General features: G+C 39.1%; 2 protein-coding genes across 2 annotated transcripts in view; both read right to left on the reverse strand.

Annotated features, from left to right (window-relative positions):
* cwc22 (CWC22 spliceosome associated protein homolog) overlaps positions 1-27,658 on the reverse strand; it is a 189,781-nt gene that overhangs the window by 126,992 nt on the left and 35,131 nt on the right. The window lies entirely within an intron of this gene.
* On the reverse strand, positions 6,693-9,203 carry LOC137076163 (E3 SUMO-protein ligase ZBED1-like). Its single transcript, XM_067445106.1, has 2 exons — positions 8,101-9,203; positions 6,693-7,611 (listed from the first exon to the last, which is right to left on the reverse strand). Exons 1-2 carry the CDS (start codon positions 9,097-9,099, stop codon positions 6,751-6,753), a joined length of 1,860 nt encoding a protein of 619 aa, XP_067301207.1. The 5' UTR covers positions 9,100-9,203; the 3' UTR covers positions 6,693-6,750.

Consider the following 27,658-nt stretch of genomic DNA (forward strand, 5'->3'; position numbering starts at 1 on the left):
CACCCATTCATACACTCATTCATACACCGACGGCAGTGTCAGCCATGCAAGGTGCCATCCAGCTCGTTGGGAGCAGCTGGGGTTAGGTGTCTTGCTCATGGACACCTCGACACTTGGTCAGTTGGAACCGGGGATCAAACCACCAACCTTCCGGTTTGTAGACAACCTACATGAACCACTGAGCCACTGCCGCCCTGAGGCAGTGAAAAAGGACTCGGGCCGAATGGAATAACACACTTGTAGCCAATCAGCAGGTAAGGGGCGTGTCTACTATTGATGGTGAGAAGAGAGGCTCAACGTCATTATTCAAAACACAAGACACATATAACAGACATTAGCCGAGAACTGATATATGCTGGCTTTTGCTTGAATATGCTTGTGTGTCATGTTCGCTTGTTTGTCCACTTGTCCATTCATCGTATTGTGGCTCACTTCAGCGATGATAAAGACCCGCTCATTTCCACACCGTATGAGCATCTAAATCTCCTCACTGTTTGTTTCAAGATCAGCTCACACAATGTCTCCGACAAGTGAGATACTATACTCCTAATATATGTTTGTTTCCTCTTTTCATGATCTATATAATCCTAATCTGGTCATAATTGTAATATGTCGTTAGCTGGACTGTCGTGCTCGTGTTCTATCAAGTTGTTCATGAGAACGGTTTGTGTTTTTGCGATCGCTATAACTCTAATCTTGTCATAATTGTAATATATCGTTAGTTGGACTTGCTTGTGTACTATCGAGTTGTTCATGAGAACGGTTTGTGTTTATGTTATAGAAGGGATGACTTTTTCGTTGAATATTCAACCTGATGAGGTACACACGTCGTGCACCAATATTATATAGTTCTGACTGTTCTTTATTATTTTGTCGACATTAAAAAAGAAACACTAAAAACTAATCATTTTATATGGTGCCGCAGATCCTGTAAATAGTATAAAAAGTGTTAAAATAAATAAAATAAAAAGCATTTTACACCGATCAAAAAGTAATAAATACATACTTTTTCATTGACATGCACTATTGGCCAAATGTTTATAAAACGGTAAACGTTAGAGTTTACTAAGAAGGATTAGAGTGTGAAAAATGTACATAATCTTTAACAGCACAACAAGACATCAAATTAACTGTATGAAACACTCTCAAGCAGCCAAGAGTGTTTTGCCTAAGTTACTGAGCTTTTCCCCCAAAACTAGAAGTGAAACCAGCATTCAGGAAACCGTAGTGCACTGACAAGAGTATTACTAAAGAAATGGGCAGAAGAGGCCTGTGGAGGCAGAGGCATATAAAAGCGCTGCCAATCTATCACAAGAAAGCCTTTTGTTCTGGGCTGAATGTGAAGGCCCAGCTCCCAAACTGTGATACCCTCCTCCAGCATGGCACCTCTGACCGTGTCAAGTCCTCCATCTCTGGCAAGAAGCACCAGAGGGAAGCGACCCGGCGATTAATAACCTGTAACGGCACGAAAAGCCCTCTGCCGGCCGGCCGTGATCCTCAGTGTGAGTGACCGCTCTCCTGTGGCACAGAGCGCTATTCATCATGGCCAAATGAAAGTGGCTACGGCAGAATAGACCTCATTCATGTCGCTGTCCGTTCAAATTATACCGGCCACAAGGGGCCGCCACATAATGTGCCTTGTTTTGGATTTTCCTGATAGATTCTTCGAAAAGGCCGTTCACGGAAACACCTTGAGTAAATGGACTGGCGGCAGCCATTAAGCATGGACCCTCTCTAAAGTGTTGAGCGGCAAAAGCACAAACTGTAATGGAACGAAACCAGGAGAGCCAAAGAGATCAGTCACGGCAAGAATGTCAATGGAATCAAACCATTTTTATGCTGAAATAATTTTTTGTGAACTCTTAGGGGATGTGATGCAAATTAGCAAATAATGCAAATTAGATCATCTTGTGACAGAAAACATAGAGCATGAACAGTGTAGTTCAATTTGTGAAAAAGTAATGAAATGGACAAAAACACTCACAAATCTCGAACACATGAGTCACAGGGTTTGAATCGAGAATAGCTTTATTGTCAAGTGTGCTTAAAATTAAATGACAGTTTAATAAAACATTTTTTTAAAGAAAGCTATAAACTATGCAAACTTTAAAGTTAATCTTTAAAGGGGTGATGAATTGAGAAAATTGAGCTTTTGATATATAAAAGGTCATGGTAATATAAGTTGATCCTGTAAGTTTCAGAGCTGAAAACGTCCGTGTTAGTCAAAGAAAAGCTTTTATAGACACCAGGCTAAGCGAACGGTCCTGTGCTTCTTCTGACATCAGTGCGCGACGAAACACACACCTCTACAGAATCTACAGCGTGTCTAATCCAGTAGCCCCGCCCACCGAAGATTATAGCAAGACACTGCGCTATTCCCATAGACCGTAAAAAAATATGGACGACTCGACATCATCTGTTTCCGCTTGGCAGATTTGAAGCTTTTAGGCGGCCTGCACGGCGCAGACATCTTGGGACCAAGTCTGCGCAGAAGTGATTTCGGGACCGGAGTTGCGCAGTAGAGCGCAGGAAGTAGAGCAGGAAGTACAGCTGCGATATCAAAAGCCCGCCCACACTCTCGCAGATGCAGAACAATTAATTATGTTGGTGTGAAATAAACAGTTATGGAAATGTAAAAATTAAAGCTAAAGCTCCAATCTGCTCCCATTCAGAAAAAAGTCCGTTAGTGCCTCATTGACAACTTCACTCAGAGAAGACGTCAGTCTCAGCTGTCAATCATGACATCACAGCCCCCGTTTTTATAGCATCAAATAACTAACTGGAACACTTGAAATGAAATCATTGTGATGACAACTGCCTTCAATGACATAAACTAACTTTGGGGAAAAAATATTTGAAGTGTAATTTTATTACTTAGTTTGCCTCGCATCCTTTAGAAAACACAGAGGGGCGGCTATACTGGGACCGGTCACCAGGGGGGCGATCGAGGCGCGAAAGCTTCAGTAACTGATCCTAATATTAGGAATGAGTGGTTGAACTTTATTTTTAATGAGGCGAAGACACGTGGGGAAGACATGTTCACTTCAGTTCACTGAGGAATCGTTTGTAAACAAATCTCCGCTTGATGCTGGATTTGGATCCAACATGAATGGTGCACCCCATTTATGTGAATAAAACATGTTTTTTTTTTTTATGTGTGTGATAGTATTACATTGTTATAGATCGTTTTGCTTATGTGTACATGTCTAACAAAACATGCTACACCAGAACATAAAACACCTTTTTACCACGCTGGACTCTCCCTTGCCGATTAATCTCTTAATATTCCATTCTTGATGTGTGCTATTCTCTCTCTAGTTGACATCTGAAGGGCGGCACGCACGGCGAACGTGTGTGTGTGTGTGTGTGTTCGCGCTTGTGTCGTCCGATCTTGCGGGCTATGTGTAATATAAAAATAATAGTCCAATCAATCGTGGGTGGATGAGAAATAAATCATTGCTTGTTTGATGAAGACGTTTACGAGCCCTGTGGTGGAGAGAATCATTCTGGTTGCTCCCTCTCCTCTCCCTAGTGAATTCAAATGACAGGGGACAGAGGGGAGCTTGACCTCATTAAATATGCAAATCTTATCCAATCGTAGCCGTGGGCGTTTACTTCCAAGTCTCCAGTGCGTCATGCCCATCAAAAACCAGCGTTTTGGAGAGAACCAGTGTAGAAAATAGCCTATTACTTTTTAGTTATGATGTTTTTGAATGTAAAAACACACAAACGTCATTAGTTGACCTCAGACAACAGTATACATTTTTTTAAAAAGCCAGTTCATGACACCTTTAAAAACATAATTAATAATAAAAAAACCTCTTAAATGTATTTATTAGTACTGTCAATCAATTATAAAAATGTACTTATCACACATTTTTTTGTGTAATTAATCGCACACAAGATTAAAGGAACACTCCACTTTTTTGAAAATATGCTCATTTTCCAAGTCCCTTAGAGTTAAACAGTTGAGTTTTAGTGTTTTTGAATTCATTCAGTCAATTTCTGTATGTAGCAGTAGCACTTTTAGCATAGCTTAGCATACACTCATTGAATCGAAAAAGACCATTAGCATCGTGCTAAGAAATTACCAAAGACTTTATTTTTTTCATATATAATATTTTTCCTATTTAAAACTATTCTGTAGTTACATACTAAGAACAACAGAAAATAAAATTTTTTTTTTTAGACCGTTATAGATAGGAATTATTTTCTCATTCCTACATAATAATCACGGAACTTTGTTGCCGTCCCATGGGCACAGCGGCGCAATGATATTACACAGTGCCTGAAAATAGTCCTATAGGTAACTTCCAATGCTACCGGAACTAAGTTTGTGTGGTTGCAGATAATGCACTTTTATGGCAGTAAATCTATGATTATTACACAGGAATGAGCAAAAAAGTTTTTCGCTTTTCATTTTTCAAGCAAGCTTCGCATTTTTTATTTTTCAAGTAAGCTTCGCATTTTTTATTTTTCAAGTAAGCTTCGCTCAGCGTCTTAAACTGAAGAAACAGGCAATATTCCTGCAAGCAGTAGTGATTTATCCACTTATTGACTAGCTGTTTAAACAATTACTGATTAAATTGAAAGTTTCTTAGAGAGACAGCATTGTCTAGACGCAAGATGCTAGTACAGTAACAATAGGAAACACCAAGTACCATACAAAACTACATAGTGAGTCTAATGACAAAGGTTAATATTATTTTGTATTACAAAATACAACCGTAGATACTTTGCTTACAGATCGTTCACTCGATCCTTCTAGCAAACGTCACCTTTTCCGCCATATAAGTTAAAACTAGTCATTTGACAATGCTATTCATTGTGGAAAAATATATATATTTATATTTTTGAGAACGTAAGTATGATGTTTTTGCATGCGTGTATTTCACAGTCACTGCATAGCCTACATTGTGACTAACATTATATAAACATGCAATATCGTTGACGAAAAAAGACGAGTCTAAAATGTAGTTTAAAAAATTAAAACTTGAACAAAAACAACTGGTTTTTGTTTTGTCGGAGGAAAGAAGAGCGTTCGAGCGTTCGTGTTTGCGGTTGCCAGATTTAAGTCATTTTAATCCCCCAAACAGAGCTTTTCTGTGAAAATAACACGTATATTATCCAGTGTTTTACCTAAACATGTACAATCTCGCAACCATATGAACGCAAGCTCTCTCTCGCGCGCAGATGATCTGAAAACACCAATAAACAAGTAGACTGCATTTTATCAATCTCCATTTGAGATGTTCTGCTTAAAGTGTCATTCAGTCGGTCTGTGTTCTGTCAGGACGGTCGGGACTCACGAGCCGCTTTGCTGAACAACTGAACTGCTGTGAGCTGCTGAAATAAGCCAATCAGAGCAGAGCTCAACATTAATATTCATGACTCTTCCAAATAAGGCTAAAACAGAGCATTACATCCTAGGGACAATTTAAAGGGTTGTAAATGGACCTGTAAAACTGTATCTGGACAATTTTTGCCCTTAAATAAGCCACACACCCTCTATCAGAGAACAATTTAACATATTGTTTCAAATCATTCTAGGGCACCTTTAAGTTTTTCAAAAATGGTGAAACTCAACTGTTTAACTCTAAGAGACTTGGAAAATGAGCCTATTTTCAAAAAAGTTTTTAATATATAATATATATTTTTATAATTTTAACATTTAATCTCCAAATGAATGTAGACACAACATAAAGACTGTAGCCTATTTGAATAAATTAAATATTTAAATAATACAAGTTATAAAATATATTTAATAAACTATATTTAAATATCTGTTTAATGACATATCCCTAATAGTTAGGACCAAATATTGAATGTCTTCAAAAGTACTAAAATAATCAGTAAAGGAACAAAGTGAAATGGAATCGTTAAATTCCCATTACAACTCCTAATTCAAGAGTGTAACAGCAACCCCCCACACACTCACAGCATTTAATCAGTGTAATCAGGTCAAAACGAACCAGGCGAAAGAGAAAGAGAGACAATGCAAGAGAAAGAGAGCAGAATGAGAGATGGGGTGACGAAGGCAGGGACAGCGAGAGAGAGACAAGATAGACTTAGTACGGCTCCTCAGATGTCATTAAACCATTTAAGCAATTTTTACAATCTGACATCACATGACAGGCTGTCATAACTAAGTGGAGATATCAGCAGCTGAGATATTGGAAGGTGTCCAGTCTGTTGTAAAGCCAGGCAGTGATCCACCATTTATCCTGCTGACACTTTAGTGTTGAGTGTTTGTTCCCGGCTGCATGCTAACACACATCATTAATGATGAGGTACATCACAGAACTAGCATTGGGTTGTAGCGCTAGGGCTGTCGCGGTTAGGAAATTTACCTCGCGGTTATTATGGGTGGCTCAATAGCGCGGTATGCGGTTTTACCGCCGTTTATTTATTTATTTATTATTTTTTTAGAAACCTAATTTATCCTGATTTTATTGCATAAAAAGCTCTGTTGTTGAGTTATTATGTAGCATAAATTGTTGCTTTTTAACTGACAAAGAGACACGTTTTAAAACAGTTTTTTTATTGTTAAATGCAAAACAGCAACAAGAACATGCCTTTTTCCATTTAAAAAAAAAAAAGAAATCAAATAATTTTAATGTATCACATGAAAAGAAGAAAATGCATGTTCCATTTTGAAAAACGAAAGAATTAAAACAACGTGTGATAACAAAACCATGTGAAAATACAGAGAACAAACGAAAATATTACTCAAGCGTAAACGAAAGTGATTTAGACCTGGATCATGTCTTTGTTTCGCGCTAAGAAAACTAACATATTGACTTTATGCGGTTTCAGGGAGGATCGCATGGGGGTAACGATATTCCCCGCGGCACTGAAAACTCTTTCTGACGGTGTGCTCGTTGCACAAATACACATATATTTGCGCGCGACTTTGGACAGTAGCGGGAATCTATACTGATTATCGCGCCACCAGGACAGTGGATTTGCGTTGGCGTCGATGCACTCCTCATGCAGATAGCGGCTGAGCTCGTTATCTGCTCGCGCTCTCTTTGGTATGGGCGCTGACGCGGAGGTTGTCCGTGACTTCAGTAAGTCTCCAAGAGTCTTTTTCTTTGCTGCAGGTGGCACCTCCACTTGCCCTTCGTCTCCAACCACTGACGCACTTGCAGAGGTCTCTTCGTCCTCCACCATCTCTTCGATGATAGCGGATTTTGTCTCCGTGTCATTGATATAATCGTCCCTATATCGAGGATCTAAAAAACTGGCCTTTGCCAAAAGTTTTTTTAAGGCAGCTGGTTCATACTTCCCCTGTAGAACACTACACATTTTGTGCTTTATGTCCGATGTTAAGGTCGTATCCTCGCTTGATGGTTTAAGCACATCTTCTGTCAGGAGTTTCAGGACGGGTTTGACAGAAGACACTGTAACGTAGCTTTCGCCAGACAGCAGATCCGTAAACTCAGCCGCGGGTTTAAGAGCTGCATTCACGGACTCAAGGACAGCGATGTCCTGCCAGCTTGGATTTAGATGGTGGTGTCTCCGGTCATCCAGAACTCTTCTGATAGCCGGGATTTGCTCCAAAACTCTTTCCACCATTTTCTGTTTGGTGCCCCATCTCGTAGCGCAGTCCTGAACAAAGTTGAATAGAAAGGAACGTTGAATAGCCTAGAAATTAGCCAATGGCAACGATCTACTAGCCTATAATTAGCTTACCAAAATAAATTATATGGCTACATTTTAAATTAGGCTATTTATTCGTTTCAATATATATATATTTTACTAAACAAAAAATACATTTAAATTATCCTGACTGCAAAAGAATGCATGTTCTTTAAATATGCACAGACTGATATGGACGTTAAATTGGAGCTGCAATTAGCCTAATTTATATAGGCTATATCTGACCTTTTAATGTAATTTTCGTTTTTTTATTTTGTAAAACATTTATTTTAAACGAAAAAAAAATAAAAATAATCCAGCAACAGAAGTAGCCTATTTGACAATAGGCTATAGATATTGTTTATTTTTTATAATTTAATTCATATAGCCTAATTACATTTGTATTTTTTGCCTGACATAATCAATAAGTTAGCATTTAGATTACATTTTATAACTTACCAGTATGAGGCCATGCTGAGGAATTTGAAGTTCCGCTTGAGCTTTCGCTAGATCTCTTCTCTTCAACCAGCTCTGAGAAAATGTACTGACCAATGTGTGACACAGGCCCATTGCTCGGGCTGTGCGGTCCTTGACGCTTGCCATTGCATTTGTAACTGCCAAATGTAAATTGTGACCAAAGCAGTTCAGCCATGGCCAGTTCAACTTTTTGACTGCTGCAACGATGTTGGCCCCGTTGTCTGTAGTGATACAGGCCAGCTTCTTCTCATCCAGGGACCACTCTTCAAATGCGTGCCGAAGAGCATCGGAAATATTGTCGGATGTGTGGTTTTCGGGCATAAACACCGTTTCGAGGCAGCGTGATTTCAGAGTCCATTCCTTGCTGAGATAATGAACCGTTAGACTCATATAAGGAGTCATATTGACACTTGACCACATATCGGTTGTGGCAGAAAAGTAGTCGACATTCATAAGCTCGCTTTTGATCGATGTCTTTACCGTGCTGTACATTTTCGGCACAGCAGTTTCTGAAAAGTATGTTTTGCCCGGCAACTCGTATTGCTTGTCAAATTGTTGAAGCATTGATTTGAATGCTGGTTTCTCCACCGTGTTGAACGGAACCATCTCCTGAACTAGATATTGCGTAACAGCGGCTGTAAGGCATCTATGCCTGTTACTTTCACGGCTGTATTTTACAGATTTTGCAAAGGCTTCAGCTACTCCTAACTGTCGGCTGGTACCGGCCTCAGCTGTTCTTTTTGAAGTTGCGCCGCGACCTGATGCTTGAGGGGGCAGCTGCGCTTCAACGGCTGGATGACAGTTGGCGAGATGACGCCTCAAATTAGATGTATTGCCGCGTGTCACAGGAACCTTTTTGCTGCAAATTTTGCATATCGGCTCATCTAAATTCGCTGGCTCGCCTTTTTCATTGGGTTGAAAGCCGAAATGTTCCCAAACTAGCGACGTGGAGTTAGGTTTTGGGACGAGAGCGTCTGCCATCGTTTCAAAATAAACGAAACACCGGATACAAACAGTTCGCGGGAAAATGACAGTAGTAGCTAACACTCTTGTATCATTATTAATTTATTTAACATCAAATGTACATGATGAATTGTAAAACAAGGCCACAAAAAAAAAAAAAAAAAAAAAAAAAACACTGAACACTGCGGTTGCCACGGTTTCTGCGGTTGCTTTCCTTCCTCTGCGGTTGGCTTGTCAATAGCGCGGTTTTACAATATTGCGGTTACCGCGACAGCCCTATGTAGCGCACTAAAGATACGACCTGATCAATCTCTGGGCTCATACCTCAGACGCTGCCATCGGTTTAAACCGGGGTCACAAACTCTCTGGAGTCATTCAAATGGATGGTGGATGTACTGAAAATACACACACACACATGCACGCACGCATGCACACACGCACACACACACAGATTGACACCAAAATAGATCAAATTTGCCTTTTTACTTTCTAAACTTTTTTGTATGATTTATAAGCATTTTGAAAGTGGGGACATGGCCAATGTCCTCATATTGCACCCTCTCCTTGTAATACCTGTGTCATACCCATGTCATTATACACATTTGTGTCCTCATACGTCACAAAACATGCACGCGCACACACACACACACACACACACACACACACACACACACACACACACACACACACACACACACACACACACACACACACACACACACACACACACACACACACACACACACACACACACACACACACACACACACAAAGTGTTTGACATCAAAATAGATCTAATTTTACTTTCTTGATACATATCTCTAATCTTATTTTAAGAAAAGTTCCATAAATTTTGCACTCGTTTGTGATAACTGGTTCAGGACTTTTAAAAAATTCATCAAAATCACATTGCTATAGTGAATTATTCAGACCTGCTTCGAATTGATTTGAATGATTTATTAAAAAGAATCAACACAAAAGAATGTTTCAGTCTACACAAGAATATCTAGCTAACAAAATATTTAAGAGAGCATAACTTGAAAATGTTTTGTTCTTTTCCATTCATTTTTCTGACTTGATTTTTTTTTTTTCTGTGGGACCTAGACCCTCTTAAACATTGCGTTAACTACCCAAGGTAAGGAAAGCAGTGAATAAAGTATGAAATGTTGAAACATATCTAACATCTAATCTAAAAATCTAATCCTAAAGATAAAATTAAAGTTACTCATTACATTATTTTGTACACACCTGATCAACTGCTGGTTAGCGCAAATATCCAATCAGCCAATCACATGACAGCAACTCAAAGCATTCAGGCATGATCTGCATCCCAATTCTAAGGGCTGCATTCTTCGAAGGCCGCATTCGAAGGGCAATTGTGTCACAGCGACGCAATGAAGGCTGTCCCAATTCGAAGGCTCCTTCAATTGCAGCCTCCAAATGCGTCCTTTGCTTGTCGTGCAATGAAGGATACAACAGATGGGGAACCCCAGAATTCATTGTGCGCCAGTGATGACAGGACATTTTTTCAAGAAATGTATCAATTACACTTTTAAATGTATGTATTGGGTTCTACCAAAATATAAAGCAGTTCAAATGTTGACTTATATCTTAGCAAAATGTGATTTTATATAGATTATACTCTTTATGATGTACATAAATGGACCATGGTTAAGATATTTAGACAGGATGTGAACCCTGTTTTGTTTTTAGGCAGTTGAATATAACTTTTAAAGAAGTCCAGTACAAACATCACTGCCACTCGCCAATGGCAGCTGTCACAAGCTGTTTTCATTACCCTTTAAATGACCTAAACTGAAATTGTGAATTGAAAATATGACAAATGGAAATAAAATTTAGTAAAAAAAAAAAAAAATTAAAATCGCAAAATGTTTTTACGCTCACATGAGGTGGTTTTCCAGGCAATTCGAAAAAGGAATATTTTGCAAAACTGCAATGTTTTTTGCATTTCCAGGTCCGTGATAGTTTTTTTCATCAACATGTAGAAAATATTGCAAAAGTTTTGTGCAAATCTGTAATGAACACCTGACTACTGTTGCTAAGAGACAATAACAGTCCCCCATAGGCAAGACAGTTCCATTTAACAACACTCTGACCTTCACTGCTTTAAAAGGCATGGCCACTATAGTCTGAGTCCTTCGAAAGATACAGCCTTTGAATTGGGCCACAGCCATTGGGTGCTTCTCAATACTCAAATTGATGCTTCCTTCCTTCCAGCATGTGACCCAAAAGCAATCAATCAATGTTAGCTCTCTTGAAGGACATTTCAATTCTCTAACTGCATAATGAGTAGGCAAGGGACAGGTGTATCCAATGTGGAAGTCTTTGTTATCGAAAAACCTCACACGCACATCTATTCTCCTTCCCCTTAACATTACTCACAATAATTTTAATTTATGCTTTCCATTTGCAGTTTAAATAAACCATACATCACACATATTTCAACATTATTATTTATGAATTTCTTAAATAATTAAACTTCAACAACATAAGGGAAGATCCCATGATAATGCTTTTAAGTGGTGCGCGAGTGATCAAGAATATTGCAATATACAAATAAGCTTTCCTTTGATTCCTCCGACCTCATTGCCTTTCCTTGCATCCTTCCCTCGCATCCTACAGGGGGGGAGGGAGCTGAGACATAAGGAAAGGAAGTGAGGAAAGGAAATGAGGATGCCCAAAAAAGAAATGAGAAGCACCCATGGTCAAGACAATCTGCTGAAGTTCAAACTGAGCATCAGAATGAGGAAGAAAAGTTGTTGACAGAAGGTGACAGACGAGCTGGTCTGAGTGTTTTGTGGAAACTGCTGATCTGCTGGGATTCTCACATACACCCATCTCTAGGGTCTACAGAGAATGGTCAAAAAAGAGACAATATCAACGACAGTTCTGTGGGTGAAAATGCCTTGCTGATGCCAGAGGTCAGACTGGATGGAGCTGATAGAAAGGCAACAGTAACTCAAATAAACACTCGTCTGAACCGAGGTCTGCAGAAGAGCATCTCTGAACACACAGCACTTGGGACCTCGAAGAAGACGGACTACAGCAGCAAAAGACACACAATTTAATTCATACTCGCTTAACAAAGAGACAATAGAAGTTTGGAAAAACATTTCCTGGTCTGATGGGTCTTGATTTCTGCTGCAACAATCAAAGCATGGATCCATCCTGCCTTGTATCAACAGTTCAGTTTTCTTGGTCTCATATTGAGCATTGTTTAAACACCACAGTCTACCTGAGTATTGTTTCTGAATTTGTCCATCCCTTTATGACTACAGTGTATCATCTTCTGAAGGCTGATTCCAGCAGGATAACACACCATGTCACAAAGCTCAAATCATCTCCAAAGGATTTCTTGAACATGACAATGAGTTTACTAAACTAAAATGGCCCCCACAGTCACCAGATCTCAATCCAATAGAGCACCTTTGGGATGTGGTGGATTCATGGATGTGCAGCAGACAAATCTGAAGCAAATACGTGATGTCAATATGGACCAAAATCTCTGAGGAATGATTCCACCCCCTGGTACACACAAGCTGTACCTAATATAGTGATCGTTGAGTGTATTTAAACTAGAAAATAATCTGAAAATATTATAATACAAACTATCCTTTAAATGACTTTAAGTAATAAGCAACAGCTAAACACATCTTACTAATTCAGCAGAAAGTATTTCAACCAGGTTGAAATAAAATATTATGGTATGGAAGATTAAATATTGGCATGTTGGGTGAGGATTTTGTCTCTCTCAGCATGGGTTAACACATCATCCATGAGTCTTTCACAAGGACATGCAGAGCCGGGTCAGCTGCTATCTCAGCAGTCAGAGAGCATCTGTGTCTCCTCCTGTGAGAATCACTGAGAAAAGTCGAGCAATAATCCACCTCTTCACATGTCTGCCTCAATTTTCATTACCTACGCACCTAGCACACTCTCCCCACAGGAACTCAAACACACAAAGAAGCTGCTAAAGATCATATAAAGATCCCTGACATCATATAGACCCCTGACAGAGAAACTAAGATGATATGAAACAGTACCATTCAAAATTTTAAAGTAAAAGGTTTTATTAGTGCAAATGAGGTATCCTCACCATAAGGAATAATCTGAAATTATATATATATTAGGAACACCTGTTCAGTTTCTCATTAATGCAATTATCTTATCAACCAATCACATGCAAGTTGCTTCAATCTAGTATGCGGCAGTCCTGTGTGCGAAAATGCCTTGTTGATGCTAGAGGTAAGAGGAGAATGGGCAGACTGATTCAAGCTGATAGAAGAGCAACTTTGACTGAAATAACCACTCGTTACAACCGAGGTATGCAGCAAAGCATTTGTGAAGCCACAACACTCACAACCTTGAGGCGGATGGGCTACAACAGCAGAAGACCCCACCGGGTACCACTCATTTCCACTATAAATAGGAAAAAGACGCTACAATTTGCTAGCCTGACGTGGTCATACTCAATTCTAGTCAGAATATGAATCTGATTCTGCTCCATTGGGCTGTGATTATGGGGCGTGTTTCAACCGAACCAGGAAAGACCTCAATTGGATAGACCTACAACCAATCAGAGCAACGAAGCGACACATTACGTTAGTTGTCAAATGTCAACAGAACTCAACTGCACTGTGTTGCCACATCTGTGCTTTTTCCGTGGGTTGTTTTCTATGTAGACCCAGGAATTTGAATTTAAGCAAGCAACCTTACCAAAGTAACACACATTTTACCCATTTTGGGATGTAGTTGGTTTTGTTGTAAAAACTTGGCAACCCTGTCTGCACGTGCAATGGAATAAACGATCTTTGCCGATGTTGTAAAAAAAGAAAAAAGAATTTAAGGATACACAGAGTACTTACCAACATGATCATTATTTCAGAGAGATGTGCATCCCACAAATCTCCATCAACTGCAAGATGCTATCCTATCAATATGGGCCAACATTTCTAAAGAATCATTTCAGCAGCTTGTTGAATCAATGCCACGTAGAATTAAGGCAGTTCTGAAGGTGAAAGAGGGTCAAACACAGTATTAGTGTGGTGTTCCTAATAATCCTTTAGGTGTATATATATATATATATATATATATATATATATATATATATATATATATATATATATATATATATATATATATATATATACATACATACATACACACACACACACACACGTATTGATTTAAATGCTTTTTTCCATAGCAACTTACAATTGAGTAACGCAGTAAGCGATTCAACACAAGCGGAATACATCTAATGCTATTTCTATTCCAATTCAATAATATAAACCTAGCCTATAGTATTGTAAGAACCTTTCTGTTTATGTTGTTTATCTGGCCCGGGACCCTCTGGAGCAGCATGTAAATTCTGTCATCTGTTGAACAGCCACAGTGTAAACATATGTTAAAAAAGAAACAGAAACTGGTGGTGGCAGTGGTAAACCCTCTACATGTCAAGTACTAAGCAGAGAAAGGAAGTAGGGTATCCTCACAGTAAGAGCTGAAATTTTGTGAATGAAAAATACCCTTGTTAATGAATAATGCATCGTCTGTAAAGGAAACGTCTCCATCCAGTCGAGCTGCTGCTTGTTTGTTATCAGCAACCACTGCTGAGGGGGTTTTGTTCAACACAATCTAATATTGGGAATGTTTCTGAAACATTTGTTCCAGTCTCGTTTCCTGTTCGCAATCATTAAAAGAGCCACTGAGCCTGATGTGTGTGAGGAAGAGAGAAATGTATTTCTTGTAATGCAGTCATTTGGAACAGCTGGGAAGAATTGAGCTTGAGAGTGAGAGAGAGTCTTACATCATTATTACAGCACGTCAGAGAAAGAGAGAGAGAGAGAGAGAGAGAGAGAGAGAGAGAGAGAGAGAGAGAGAGAGAGAGAGAGAGAGAGAGAGAGAGAGAGAGAGAGAGAGAGACAGACAGACAGACAGACAGACGGAAACAAAGAGATGGGTGAGAGAAAGGAAGGGTGGATCACATAACCTGTAAATATAGCCTGCAGTCAGGTTTCTCTGCAGGGTAGGAGGACAGTGTGTTTGGGCTGTTCTCTGACATCCTTGTAGGTAATTATAATACATCCGTCACAATGGGGCGGATCACATCTACCAGCTTGATTTTTCGCATCTCACTTTCACATAAAATAATGATTAAGGCAGCCATGTTCTAGACTTCTGCATTGCGCACAGATGTTTGAGCTATGCAATGTGATGGGATGTACCAAAATGTGTCAATTAGTAGAAGTAAAAGAAAAAAGTATCATGCTTCCACAAATATATTAAGCAGCATAACCTTTTTCAACACTGATAATAAGTAATGTTTCCTGAGCAACAAATCAGCATTAGAATGATTCCTGAAGGATCATGTGACACCGGAGTAATGATGCTGAAAATTTAGCTTTGCCATCACAGAAATAAATTTCATTTTAAAATGTATTCAAATATAATTTCATAAGATTACTGTTTTTACTGTATATTTGATCAAATAATTGCAGCATTGGTGCAATTTAAAACTATTTCTATTGTTTCTATTTTAATATATTTTTTTTTGGTGTTCATGAATAATTTTTTTATGTCAAGCTGCTTGGTTAAAATTTTTGTGGTAACCGTGATACTTTCTTCAGGATTTTTTTTTTTTAATGAATTTTTTTAATTGTTGAATAAAGTAAACACTACAGATTTTTTTTTTTTTACATTTTTATATGAAAAAGCTAGTTTAGGCAAGAAATTTGAAATTAAAGCGTAAAAAATATCAATATTATAAAATGAAGTAAAACTAAACTATTCTGATACGGGTTTTCCCATCTTGCAATGGAGCTTGAATAATTAAAGGGGGGGTGAAATGCTGTTTCATGCATACTGAGCTTTTTGCACTGTTAAAGACTTGGATTCCCATCCTAAACATAGACAAAGTTTCAAAAACTAATGTTGGACGTTTGATGGAGTATTTCTGAGTCAAAAATACTCCTTCCGGTTTCTCACAAGTTTCGGCGAGTTTTTTTCGAGTATGGGTCTATTTGACGTTAATAAGAGCGGAAGGTCCTTGTATGGGCCGTACGGGCTCTTCTCCCGGTAGGGTGCGCGCGCGCGTGACTAGAGCACGCTGTAAACAGTCTCTCAGCTGCAGATCCAGTCGTCCGTGAACGGCGCCGCGCTCCCCTTTATTCCTATGCGTGACATCAAGCGACTTCAACGCTTCAGCACAGCATTCCGGGAAGGCAGCGCTGCATTTGAACCGATTTGAACGCAGAAATGACGGGAAGCTTCAAGGCATCGCTTCAGTCGCGTCTCAAAATGGATTTACACGCCACTGCTGTCACAGGACTTTACCAAATCATACCAAAGAAGTGTGTTTCTGACGGAGCGGTCCCAGCGATAAAGCTTCGACGGTGAGTTAACTTAAACTGCTTCAAATGTCTCTGCTATTGGCTACCGTCGCATGAGTAAACATCAGTAAACGACACGATCGCGTGCTTCGTCATTCAAATGCGCTAACGGTTACTCCATTGTTGTTCTCTGTATAACGTTACAGTATTCTGACGTGCAAAACCGTTTTGCTTGCTACTTCTAAGGTCTAGTCGCATACAATAGTCCATAAACCGAATCATGTCCTCATACACTGCGAGTAAACACACAGAAATGTGGAGAGGCCATTAAATACAGTAACTTACATACCACAGAGACGGACGTCCTGCTGTTGCCGTTTCTCCTGTTCAATTTATTTCTCCCTCAGATTTGATTGTGGATCATTATCTGTATTAGCTGAGATAGCCATGGGTTTCTCCACGCTTGAGGACGTCACCGCTTTGCGCGCTTGTCATTCTTTAGCTCCGCCCACACGATACGCCTCGAGGCGCTCGTTTTTTTCCGGAAAGACTCGGTACAGCCTATATTTATTTTATAAATATGATAAAACTAAAGACTTTTCGGAGATATGAAGGATGCAATACTACTCTATAGGTACTCAAGATTGACATGAGATTGACTGAAACTGAGTGTTTCACCCCCCCTTTAACAAGGTTAATTTTATTAATTAATAATAGTATAATTAATTAATAATACAGAAGGCAGTCTGGCGAAAGCTGGATATTTTACTTTATGATGTGTTAAATATGGATACTTTTCTTACAAAAACCCATCGATTCACTTCAGAAGGCCTTTTTTAGTCTTCAAATTTTGGGCTGCCATTATAACAGCCTGGTCTCACCCTTAATACGTAGGTATTGTTACTTTCATAGAGACTAAACGTACGTCTTAGTACGTTTGGAGAAGTGCTAAAATGTAAAATATAGACGTATTTGCAACATTTAAACGTAGTATTATTACATTTTTACAGCTAAAAAACGTAAAATATTTACGAATCCATCATGAAATCTTTTTTTTTGAGAATACAAAACTTTATTCTGGTAAAAACATTTTTTTTTGTTTTGTTATATCATAAAGATATCTATTTAATTTCCCTTTGACCATTTTATTGATTAATCTACGATCCCTTAACACTACCCAAAACCTAAACCTACCAATTTAATACAGAATATAAAGAAAATAAAAGGTAAAAAGTTGGAAAATGACGATTTTGGTAACAATATAGCATTAAAAAAAATATTTTGAACGGCTAATCCTACACTTACCCCTAAACCTACCCATTAGCATTTATTAAAACAACGTACTGTTATAAATCAAAGCATAACAGACAGACCAGTGTACTCACAATAATTTATTTATTGCAAAAATGTCAAAAGCGGTACCAAAAGTAGTTCAAATGAAGATGTGTTGCAGTCGCAGTCCTCTCTGGTGGTATATAACGTTAATAGTTTTGTATGAGGTACAGAGCAGAATGTTAGCTATTAATCAATGAAAATATTAATCCGGCTTCTCTCCGTGAAGTTGCGCGCTTCCCATTTCAAATACAAATCGACTGAAACACGACATGTCAAAATCTGTGACGAAGCAGGCGAGAGCCAATGAGCGTTCGATGCCACTGCCGTAAATCATGTCGTAACGCTTCATGAGGGCGCGTTTTTTAAATTTGAATTTACGAGCGCGAGATTTGATGTTTGCCGTCGCGCTACTGAGAGGAGATGAAGACTTATGGAGATGATCACCGGGCTCAATTTGGATTTGTTTCTCGCAAACATATGGATTCTAACGATTTGGATTACAGCAAACGAATAAAGTGTTGTGTTTTGTGAATTGATGTTGTGTTTTGGTGTATCTTGTGATCGCCAGTTGCTGAATAGGAGAAAATGCCTTTTTATGTCTCACAGCAAACAACAAGCTAAATACTACAAAATGGTTGGCAAGAATGTTATTCATTTGACGGTTTTAAAATTCAGTCTTCTTTTAACATCACCCGAAATGAGTTTGTAGTGATGTCACGAGAGCAAAATGTTATTTTATATTTCTGTTATTTTATATTAGGTTGATTAACTTAGTAAAATGCATTTAATAAATGTGACTGAAAACATGTATTGATGTGACTATTGGATATAAAATAAACAATATTAATGCCACGATTTATGGGAGCCGGTGGCTGGCTGCTTACACGTTAACGTCGATAATTTACATTTTAGTGCTGTCAATACGTCAATATTGTACATTGTAGTGCTGTTAATAAGTCAGTATTGTACGTTTTATTGTGTGTGAAAACGTTAGTAAATGTACGTGTAGTAGAATCACACTTTACGTAAAAATACTCACGTATTTTCATGAGATCACGTTGATTATAAAGCTTGGAAGAGCCGGGACATATTTTAATATAAAGCAGACTGCATTCGTCTGAAAGAAGAATGTCATCTACACCTAAGATTACTCGAGTGTTGGTAAATTATGGGAATATTTTTTTTATTTTTCAGTGAACTATTACTTTAAATTAGTTAAGTAGAGTTTACTTAATTCCATATGTGAAATTTACTTAAACCTGCATGCAAAAACATCAGTGAAAGTAAAGTCTTTTTCATCATTTTCACAAAATGTACAAAAAACTGCTCGGAATCTGAGGAACATTATCAGCATGATTAACTGCCGTGCTGCATATTTGAGACAAAATGAATGGGAAGGTAAATGACGCAGACATGCTCAAACCCACAAAATCTGAGGCAAATAAATTTGCCAAATCACAAAAATCCATTAATTAGAAAGCACAGAGCCCCTGCAGCCGCTGCCTCTCAAACACCCAGTGTGCTGTACTGCGCTGTGGATCAGGCTGTCATTAGTGGCAGTGGCTGAACCTCATTATGACTAATGGAGGTACTGAGACATGCAGGAACATTCGCATTACTAGATTGCAGGTCTTAACCATACTCGCCCAAATCTCTCTCAGATCACCAGAGCCCACTGGGGCTGCAAGCTGTAACAGAAGGTGTTGATTAAAGCATCTCTTTTTTTTTTTTTTTTTTTTTTACTGCAGATCTGAAATCAGTTATGATGTTTGTCCCATTTAGTTTGTAAATGCTTCAAGCTGCATTTAAACTACACATGCGAAGTCCTTATAACACCCCACGGAAGACAGAGAGATAGTCCACCCCAAGGTGCAGGAATCCTCTTCAAGTGCAATCCGAGAAGCACCCGCGCTGTCACTTTCTGCTGTGTGTATTTTTAGAGTGCATTTAGGTCCAGTGGCTCAATCATGTGCGTGGGAGAGGGACACAGCCATCATTTCCATGCCCTCCTGTTGCTGTTTTTTTCTGCTGATAGTGCTGTGCAGTCCCCTTTCAAATTACTGTTACCAAAAGCTTTTTATCTCTCTGTCACTTCATGCTGAAATCTAAATTTTGACGTCGCTCTTGGGCATGCACTCTTGATTTACGGGTTGCAGGTGTGTGCGTGTGTGTGTGTGTCGACAGCTCTTTCCGTGAATGAATATGCAAGCTCATCTCTTAAGTCATGTTATAATGTAGCAGAGCTGATGGTGTGCTGTATGCTGCCCCTCATAGAAAAACAACCTGGATAAACTGCAGCACATGCAAGGATGTTAGTTATGCACCGCTTTTTCATATTAAATCATGTTATTCCTTTAACTAAGTCGAGTTAATACATACCTCTCTCGTCTCAGTGCGTGCACTTAATCTCTCTGACGCGCGGTGATGATCTGATAGCATTTAGCTTAGCCAACTAAGCCCAGTTCATTCACTATGGAACCAAACAGAGATCAAGTTAGAAGCGACCAAACACCTCCACGTTTTCCCTATTTAAATACAGTTGCACAAATAGCTGAACGTCCAAGTATGGTGCCACAAAATAAAACGTGGTGCTTTTCTAAGCGGGTTAAAATGAGAACTATAATGTATGGCGGAATAGCACTTTTGAGAGTACTTCAACTAGGCGCAGTAAAAAGTCACGGCTAAAATCTCCCCCTCCCCCTCTCATTTCCGTCAATGGGGGAGAGGATTTTTCAGGCGTAATAAAGTTTAATATGAAAAAGCGGTGGAGTATCCCTTTAAACCACAAATGTACTCTATGGTACTGTTTTCTAGTACAGGGTTTGATCCCCTTTTGCCTTCAGAACAGCCTTCATTCTTTATGGCTCAGATTCAACAAGGTGGTGGAATCATTCCTCACACTCTAAATGATGCTGGGTTGTTTTTTAACCCAAAATGCTGGGTTAAGACTGTTGGGTAATATTTGTTGGTTTATTTTATCACATTTTAAACACCATTGGGTAGTTTCAAATTTCCAGTCGTTGGGTTAAACCTGCTGAGTCGCAATGCTTATGGTTGTTTCACGTGCTTCCCACCTTGATTCATTTAAATTCGCTCCCAAACTGTCATTTTGAAAGGACAATGCAAAAGGCAAAGCCACTGGTTGCAGATGTTTTAAGATAAGTTCACGTTTTCATTAATAATCATTTTAATTTGCATAATTATAGTTTTTTTTCTTCTTCGCGGCAACAATTCTTAAGCTTACATGACGTTAAGACGACAAAAGTTTTAACGTTACCTCAGAATCCGATGCAATGTAAATGACTCGTGTAAGTTTAGGTAGGCATGTGAGACGATAGGAACAATAATCTGCTTGCGAAAATTAAACATGGTTCTATGTAGGGATGTCACAAGTACCGGTACTTCGGTACCAATACCGGTATGTATACTGAAATTATAAAAATGTGCATCAACTCACAAGTAGACTGTTATATTTGGTCCCGCAGCTGCATTCAGTCGCGTCAGCCAGGGCTCCAGACTGTAGCCGAATACCAGTGTCTGTGTATATTAAATACTATTTAAATATTACTCTTCCATATTTTCCGTCTCTGTGTGAATGACGGGACAGACACTCAAAAGTCACGGCAACTCGTCAAATTTTTTTTCTGATTTAAACGTGAATAAATTGACAGAATATATTAGGTTTGTAGTTGTCATTGTTGCCAATTTTTGGTGTGTTGTACCCTTTGTCAAGCAATAAAAATGATTGTTTTAACAGTCTAAACATGCATTCTTCATTTGTTCTTTCATGATTGTCTAGTTACAGCTAATGCACAGGAGGAATTTTAAGAACAACCCAGCAAGAATAACCCAGAATAGCAAATCCATTAATGGTAAAAAACCCAAAATGTAGTCAATTTTTCTCAACAGCCCAGCCTGCTGGGTTAAAATGCCACTGGGTTAATTTAACCCAGCATGTGTTCTGTCCAATATTTACCCAGCGCTGGGTTGCCAATTGGGTTGTTTTTAACCCAGCCATTTTTAGAGTGCAGAGATTTTGGTCCATGTTGACATGATGGCATCACTGCAGATTTGCCGGCGGCACGTCAATGATGTGAATCTATCGTTCCACCACGTCCCAAAGGTGCTCTATTACAGTGGTTCCCAACCACAATCCTGGAGGCCCACCAACAGTGCACATTTTGCATGTCTTCTCAATCAAACACACCTGATTCAAGTCATCAGCTCATTAGTAGTGACTGATGGGTGTGTCAGACAAAGGAAACATGCAAAATGTGCACTGTTGGTAAGGCTCCAGGAACATTAGTTGTGCATTCTCAATATATCATTTTTGTAAATCTTGAACACAAAGTTACGGTCAGCAGATTTAACAAAGACTTAAGTCAAATAAACAAACTCAAAGTAAATGTGGCAGCCCCTCACGAACGACTGTTGCACACACACATCATAAAACACAATATAAAATCCAGGCCTGGTCATCCCTCATCCTTCACTGTCATCCCTCCTCCTTTTATGTGCCCAAGCTCCTCTGCCTCCTGTTAAAATAAACCAGTCTGGGATGATTTGAGCTTTGTGACATGGTGTGTTATCCTGCTGGAATCAGCCTTCAGAAGATGATACACTGTAGTCATAAAGGGATGGACATGGTCAGAAACAATACTCAGGTAGACTGTGGTGTTTAAACAATGCTCAATATGAGACCAAGAAAACTGAACTGTTGATACAAGGCAGGATGGATCTATGATTTCATGTTGTTTATGCCAAATTCACACCCTTCCATCTGATTGCTGAAGCAGAAATCAGGACTCATCAGACCAGGAAATGTTTTTCCAATCTTCTATTGTCCAGTTTTGTTGAGTGTGTGTGAATTGTAGTATCAGTCTCCTGTTCGTAGCAGACAGGAGTGGCACCGGCGTGTCCTCCGCTGCTGTAGTCCGTCTTCTTCAAGGTTCCACGTGCTGTGTGTTCAGAGATGCTCTTCTGCAGACCTCGGTTCAGACGAGTGTTTATTTGAGTTACTGTTGCCTTTCTATCAGCTCCATCCAGTCCATCCAGACCTCTGGCCAACCAGTCTGGCCCACAGAACTGCCGCTTACTGGATATTTTCTCTTTTTTGGACCGTTCTCTGTAAACCCTAGAGGTTGTGCGTGAACATTCCAGTAGATCAACAGTTTATGAACTGCTATGAACTCAGACCAGGCCACATTCAAAGTCAATTAAATCATCTTTCTTCCAAATTCAGATAAAATGGCCTGTGAGTGTAAACATAAACACACACACACACACACACACACACACACACACACACACACACACACACACACACACACACACACACACACACACACACACACACACACGTTGGTCTATGTGGTTTACAGGGACTCTCCATAGGCGTAATGGTTTTTATACTGTACAAACCGTATTTTCTATCCCCTTACACTGCCTCTGCCCCTAAACCTACCCATCACAGGAAACAATCTGCATTTTTACTTTCTCAAAAAAACATCATTTAGTATGTTTTTAAGGCCATTTGATTTATGGGGACTTTGATTTGATATGTCCTCATAAACCACATTTATAGTGTAATACCAATGTAATACCCATGTAGTTATACAAATTTGTGTCCTCATAAACCACATAAACAGGCTCTCACACACACACACACACACACACACACACACACACACACACACACACACACACACACACACACACACACACACACACACACACACACACACACACACACACACACACACACACACACACACACACACACACTTCACAAAAACAACAACAACAAAAGTAAACCATTGTATAAATTAAGTGTGTGATGTAGTTTTAAAATGTGTGTATTCTCAATTTAAGTCTGAGGGTGTGTTCTCACGTGTGGTTTGTGATGCTTGGTTTGCTTGTTCCGGATAAAAAAAAGTCCTGGTCTCCTTAGCATTCATAGTGGCTTTTTAACAGCAAGCCTAAAGGCACAGGGATATGTTCACAACCTGATTGGTTGGCTTTTATTTCATACATTATTACAAACAATGTTGTGTGCTGGGCTAAATGCGTGTAACCTACATATGATGGTATTTTGACCAGCTGAGAACTCTTGAAGTGCTTATAAAACGTGTAAAGGCCGGAACACACCAAGCCGACGGTCGGCCGTCGGGCAGTTTTTGTGCGTCGGCCAACTAAGTTTCCTTGGTGTGTTCCACACAGTTCCACGCCGTCGGCTGGCGTTGGTCCTCGTCGGCTGTTTTTCAGCCGATTCGACATGTTAAATCGGCGTCGCCGCATGTCGGGCAGTCGGGACATATGATCGTTCTGATTTGCTGTTCAGCTAGCGAACCAGTGCACGAGAAAATAAAACGGAAGTGACGAAGCAAGTAAACGACGGAGTCAAGAGGGAACACAGAACGCCTGTCTCCTCCATAGACAGTAAAAGAAAGGTGTCGTCTCATTTGATTATATTCCTCATTCCGATACATGTTAACACATGTTAATATATATGGCTGTGTAGACCGAGGCAAGTGAAGACAAACTGATCAGCATGATCCAGCAAAGGCCAGCTTAGTATCACACTACGGGAAAATGTTAACGTTATGTCAACTGTGTGGCGAAAGCAGAACTGTGGCGTGAGATCGCAAATTAACTTGTCATGTCAGGTAAGATTTCCTTTTTTGCAATAGTTTTTTCTTCTTCAGTAGTCCATATTTTTAAAAAAAAACTGCATGTTAGATTGTTGTGTGCAACTTTCATCTTTGCACAGCAGTTAATTTCACATTCAAAATGCACTAAAGATATCAAAACACTTAATGCATGTCTTTATGTCCAAAAGCAATGATAAATCCACAGTTTAGCCCTCATATATTTCGGTTGTACTAACTGTGTGGAGAGTTTTGCAAAAGTGACCTAAATGTATTGAGAAATGTGTTCTAGCGACTGTAAAAAAAAATGCTGTCATCCAGAATACATCCAGTTAAAAGTAGAACAAAAATTAACATTACAATAGCCATGAAATTGACATAACTCAGCGTAATGTTTTTTTTCTTTTTATTGTCCCTCAGAGAAAGAGCTCAAGAAGCGGTGGGATTCATTGCGAACCCAGTACATGTGTTACAAGAAACATGGACCCTCAGGAAGTTCTGGAGCTCAGAAGACCCACCTGCAGTTTCTAGAACCTCACACAAAAAGGAAGGAGTGCACCTCAAATCTAACACTATCAGGGTACACACACACACACACACATATATATATATATATATATATATATATATATATATATATATATATATATATATATATATATATATATATATATATATATATATATATACACATACATACATATAAATATATATACATATACATATAAATATTATATATATATATATATATATATATATATATATATATATATATATATATATATGTGTGTGTGTAATTTATTTTATTTATTTTTTCTTTCCATTTGAACAAATTAACATTTTGCTTTTGGTAAAGTGGCCAATGAATGTTCAGATGGGTCTATTTACAAGTAATTCAACAAATCAACTTCCACAATGTGCATCTGAATAGATCCATTTAGCCAATTTGCAGGGTATTGTTTTAGCTATGCCCTGTTATTGTTATGGGTTATTGGTGAACAAGTGTAAGAATCTATTGTATCACATTGTTCACATTTTGATTGTTTCTTTAAGGAACCTTTGTCTGAAAGTGAATCCTGTTTCCCCTCAGATGGTACCAACAGTGACACCTGGATTGGCCCCCGTGAGGAGCCCAGCTTCATTACGGCTGAGCTACGGCTCAGTACACCCTTGGCTGAATCTACACATATAGCTACTTTTATAGCTATTCTCTATATAGCTATTTGTGCCCATTGTACTGAACATTGGAAAATAAAAAACTTTGACTTTGGGTACTTGCATTCACAGTTCTTTATGTAAAAAAGGATCACAAAACAAGATGATGCAGAATTCTAACCCTTATTTTGCTATTTGACATCTAACTAGCAGGGTAAATAAACACATCTATATTGATGTTTTAATTTAAGAATAAATAGATTTTCAATTAATAGAGACATATTTTTATAATGTGTTACTTCCACAATACAATGTTATCAAAGTGCAATATCTGTAAATTAATAGTTAGCATGGTTACTGTCAGTTAAGTTCAGTGTATGGTTGAGTGTTACATTATTTTCATTAACATTTCTGTGCCACTGGAGATTTCATTTCCAAACTGCTGTTATGTGATGTGCATGAAGCAGCATGATATCATTTTGAAGAAATGTCACCATAGGCATGTTTCCAATGAAAATATATATACAAATTCTGTCATAATTCATTGAACTAGCACCAAGCATTGTCACAAACATAATTTACTGTAAATCAGAATGCGTCATACACATATATTTATTTTAACAATCCTTATAAGTGGCCATTGTTCAGATTGTGTCACATTAACTTCCACAATGCATCTGAATGAGCCAATTTGCAGGGTGTTGTTTGAGCTATGCCCTGTTATTGTTATGGTTCATTGATAGGTGAACAAGTGTAATAATCTATGGTTTCACATTTTGACTTCGGGTATGGTTTCACCCATTTAGTGAGCGTTCCTCGTATTTTTGGCGTCCGCTTCTACCTTTCCTCTTCCACAAGTAAAAGACCAAGGGCTGACAACGGCAATGCCATTTGCAACGTTCTGAAATGCACGAATCCGTCTGTGTGGGGAAACGAAAACGACAGCTGATATCTTTATAGCTCTTCCGGTTTCCCGCTTCGAATAACGAAAACAGGCTACTGCCACCAGCTGGGACGGAAAGGTATTTCCTCTAACGCAGGCGCAGAACGGACGCGCTATTGGCCGTCTGATGTCGAGCGTCGGCTTGGTGTGTCAGGGCAACTTTGGACCGCTTTGGACCCAAGACGCTGCCGACGTGAGGCAACGTGAGCCGACTCAGCAGTTTGCTTTCGTCGCCACTAGTTGATCGGCGTCGGCTTGGTGTGTTCCTAGCTTAAAGGAGACGACAGAGCAGAAGGAGTCCCTCTGTCACACACAAACGAAGATCTGCTGTGAAGAGCAGCATTTCTTTATCAGCATTCACGGCCCTGACAATAAAAACATGTATGTGTGAGCATTCTGTCCTTTTTAGGGTCGCATCTTGTGACATCATGTCCCGTTTTTGGTTTGTTTGCATGTCTTTGGTCTGTGTCCATTTATATTTTTATTTGAACCACACCAGAGTTTGTTTAGAAGCGGACCGAGACCCAACTTTTCCACTTTTTGGTGCGCACCAGGGTTCGGGTAGATTGGGTAAACCCAGTCTGATCGAGAAGGATCCAGCTGTAGCTTGGGCGTTCCCATCATGAAACATCCTGGTAGCGTCTCATTGACCAATCGCGATGAGTTTCTCAAGGCACACTGGGTATGATGTTATTTCCCCTTCCATATGCGTGATTATTCCCCCAAACCAGTTCAGCAGAAATGCCCTGCAACCCATGTCAATCACAATAACGATTAACTACACCCAACCCTGATCCCTAAACCTACTCATCACAAGCATTGCATTTTTACATAAAAAAAAATAAAAAAATACATAATTTAGTACGTTCAAGTCTGGTCACGTCTGGTTCACTATCTTTGTAGGGACTCTCCATAGATGTAATGATTTTTATACCGTACAAACTGTACATTCTACCCCATACACTGCCTCGGCCCCTTAAGCTACCCATCACAGGAAACATTCTGCATTTTTACTTTCTCAAAAAAACTCACCCTGTATGATTTATAAGCCTTTTGAAAAGTGGGGACCACTGGCGGATAGCTCAAAATGTGCACAGATAACATGCCACTTGGCTTTAGAAAGTGCCGTGTATGTTTACGCAAAG

This window comes from Pseudorasbora parva, chromosome 5 (assembly GCF_024679245.1).
Source record: "Pseudorasbora parva isolate DD20220531a chromosome 5, ASM2467924v1, whole genome shotgun sequence".
Lineage (NCBI taxonomy): Eukaryota > Metazoa > Chordata > Actinopteri > Cypriniformes > Gobionidae > Pseudorasbora > Pseudorasbora parva.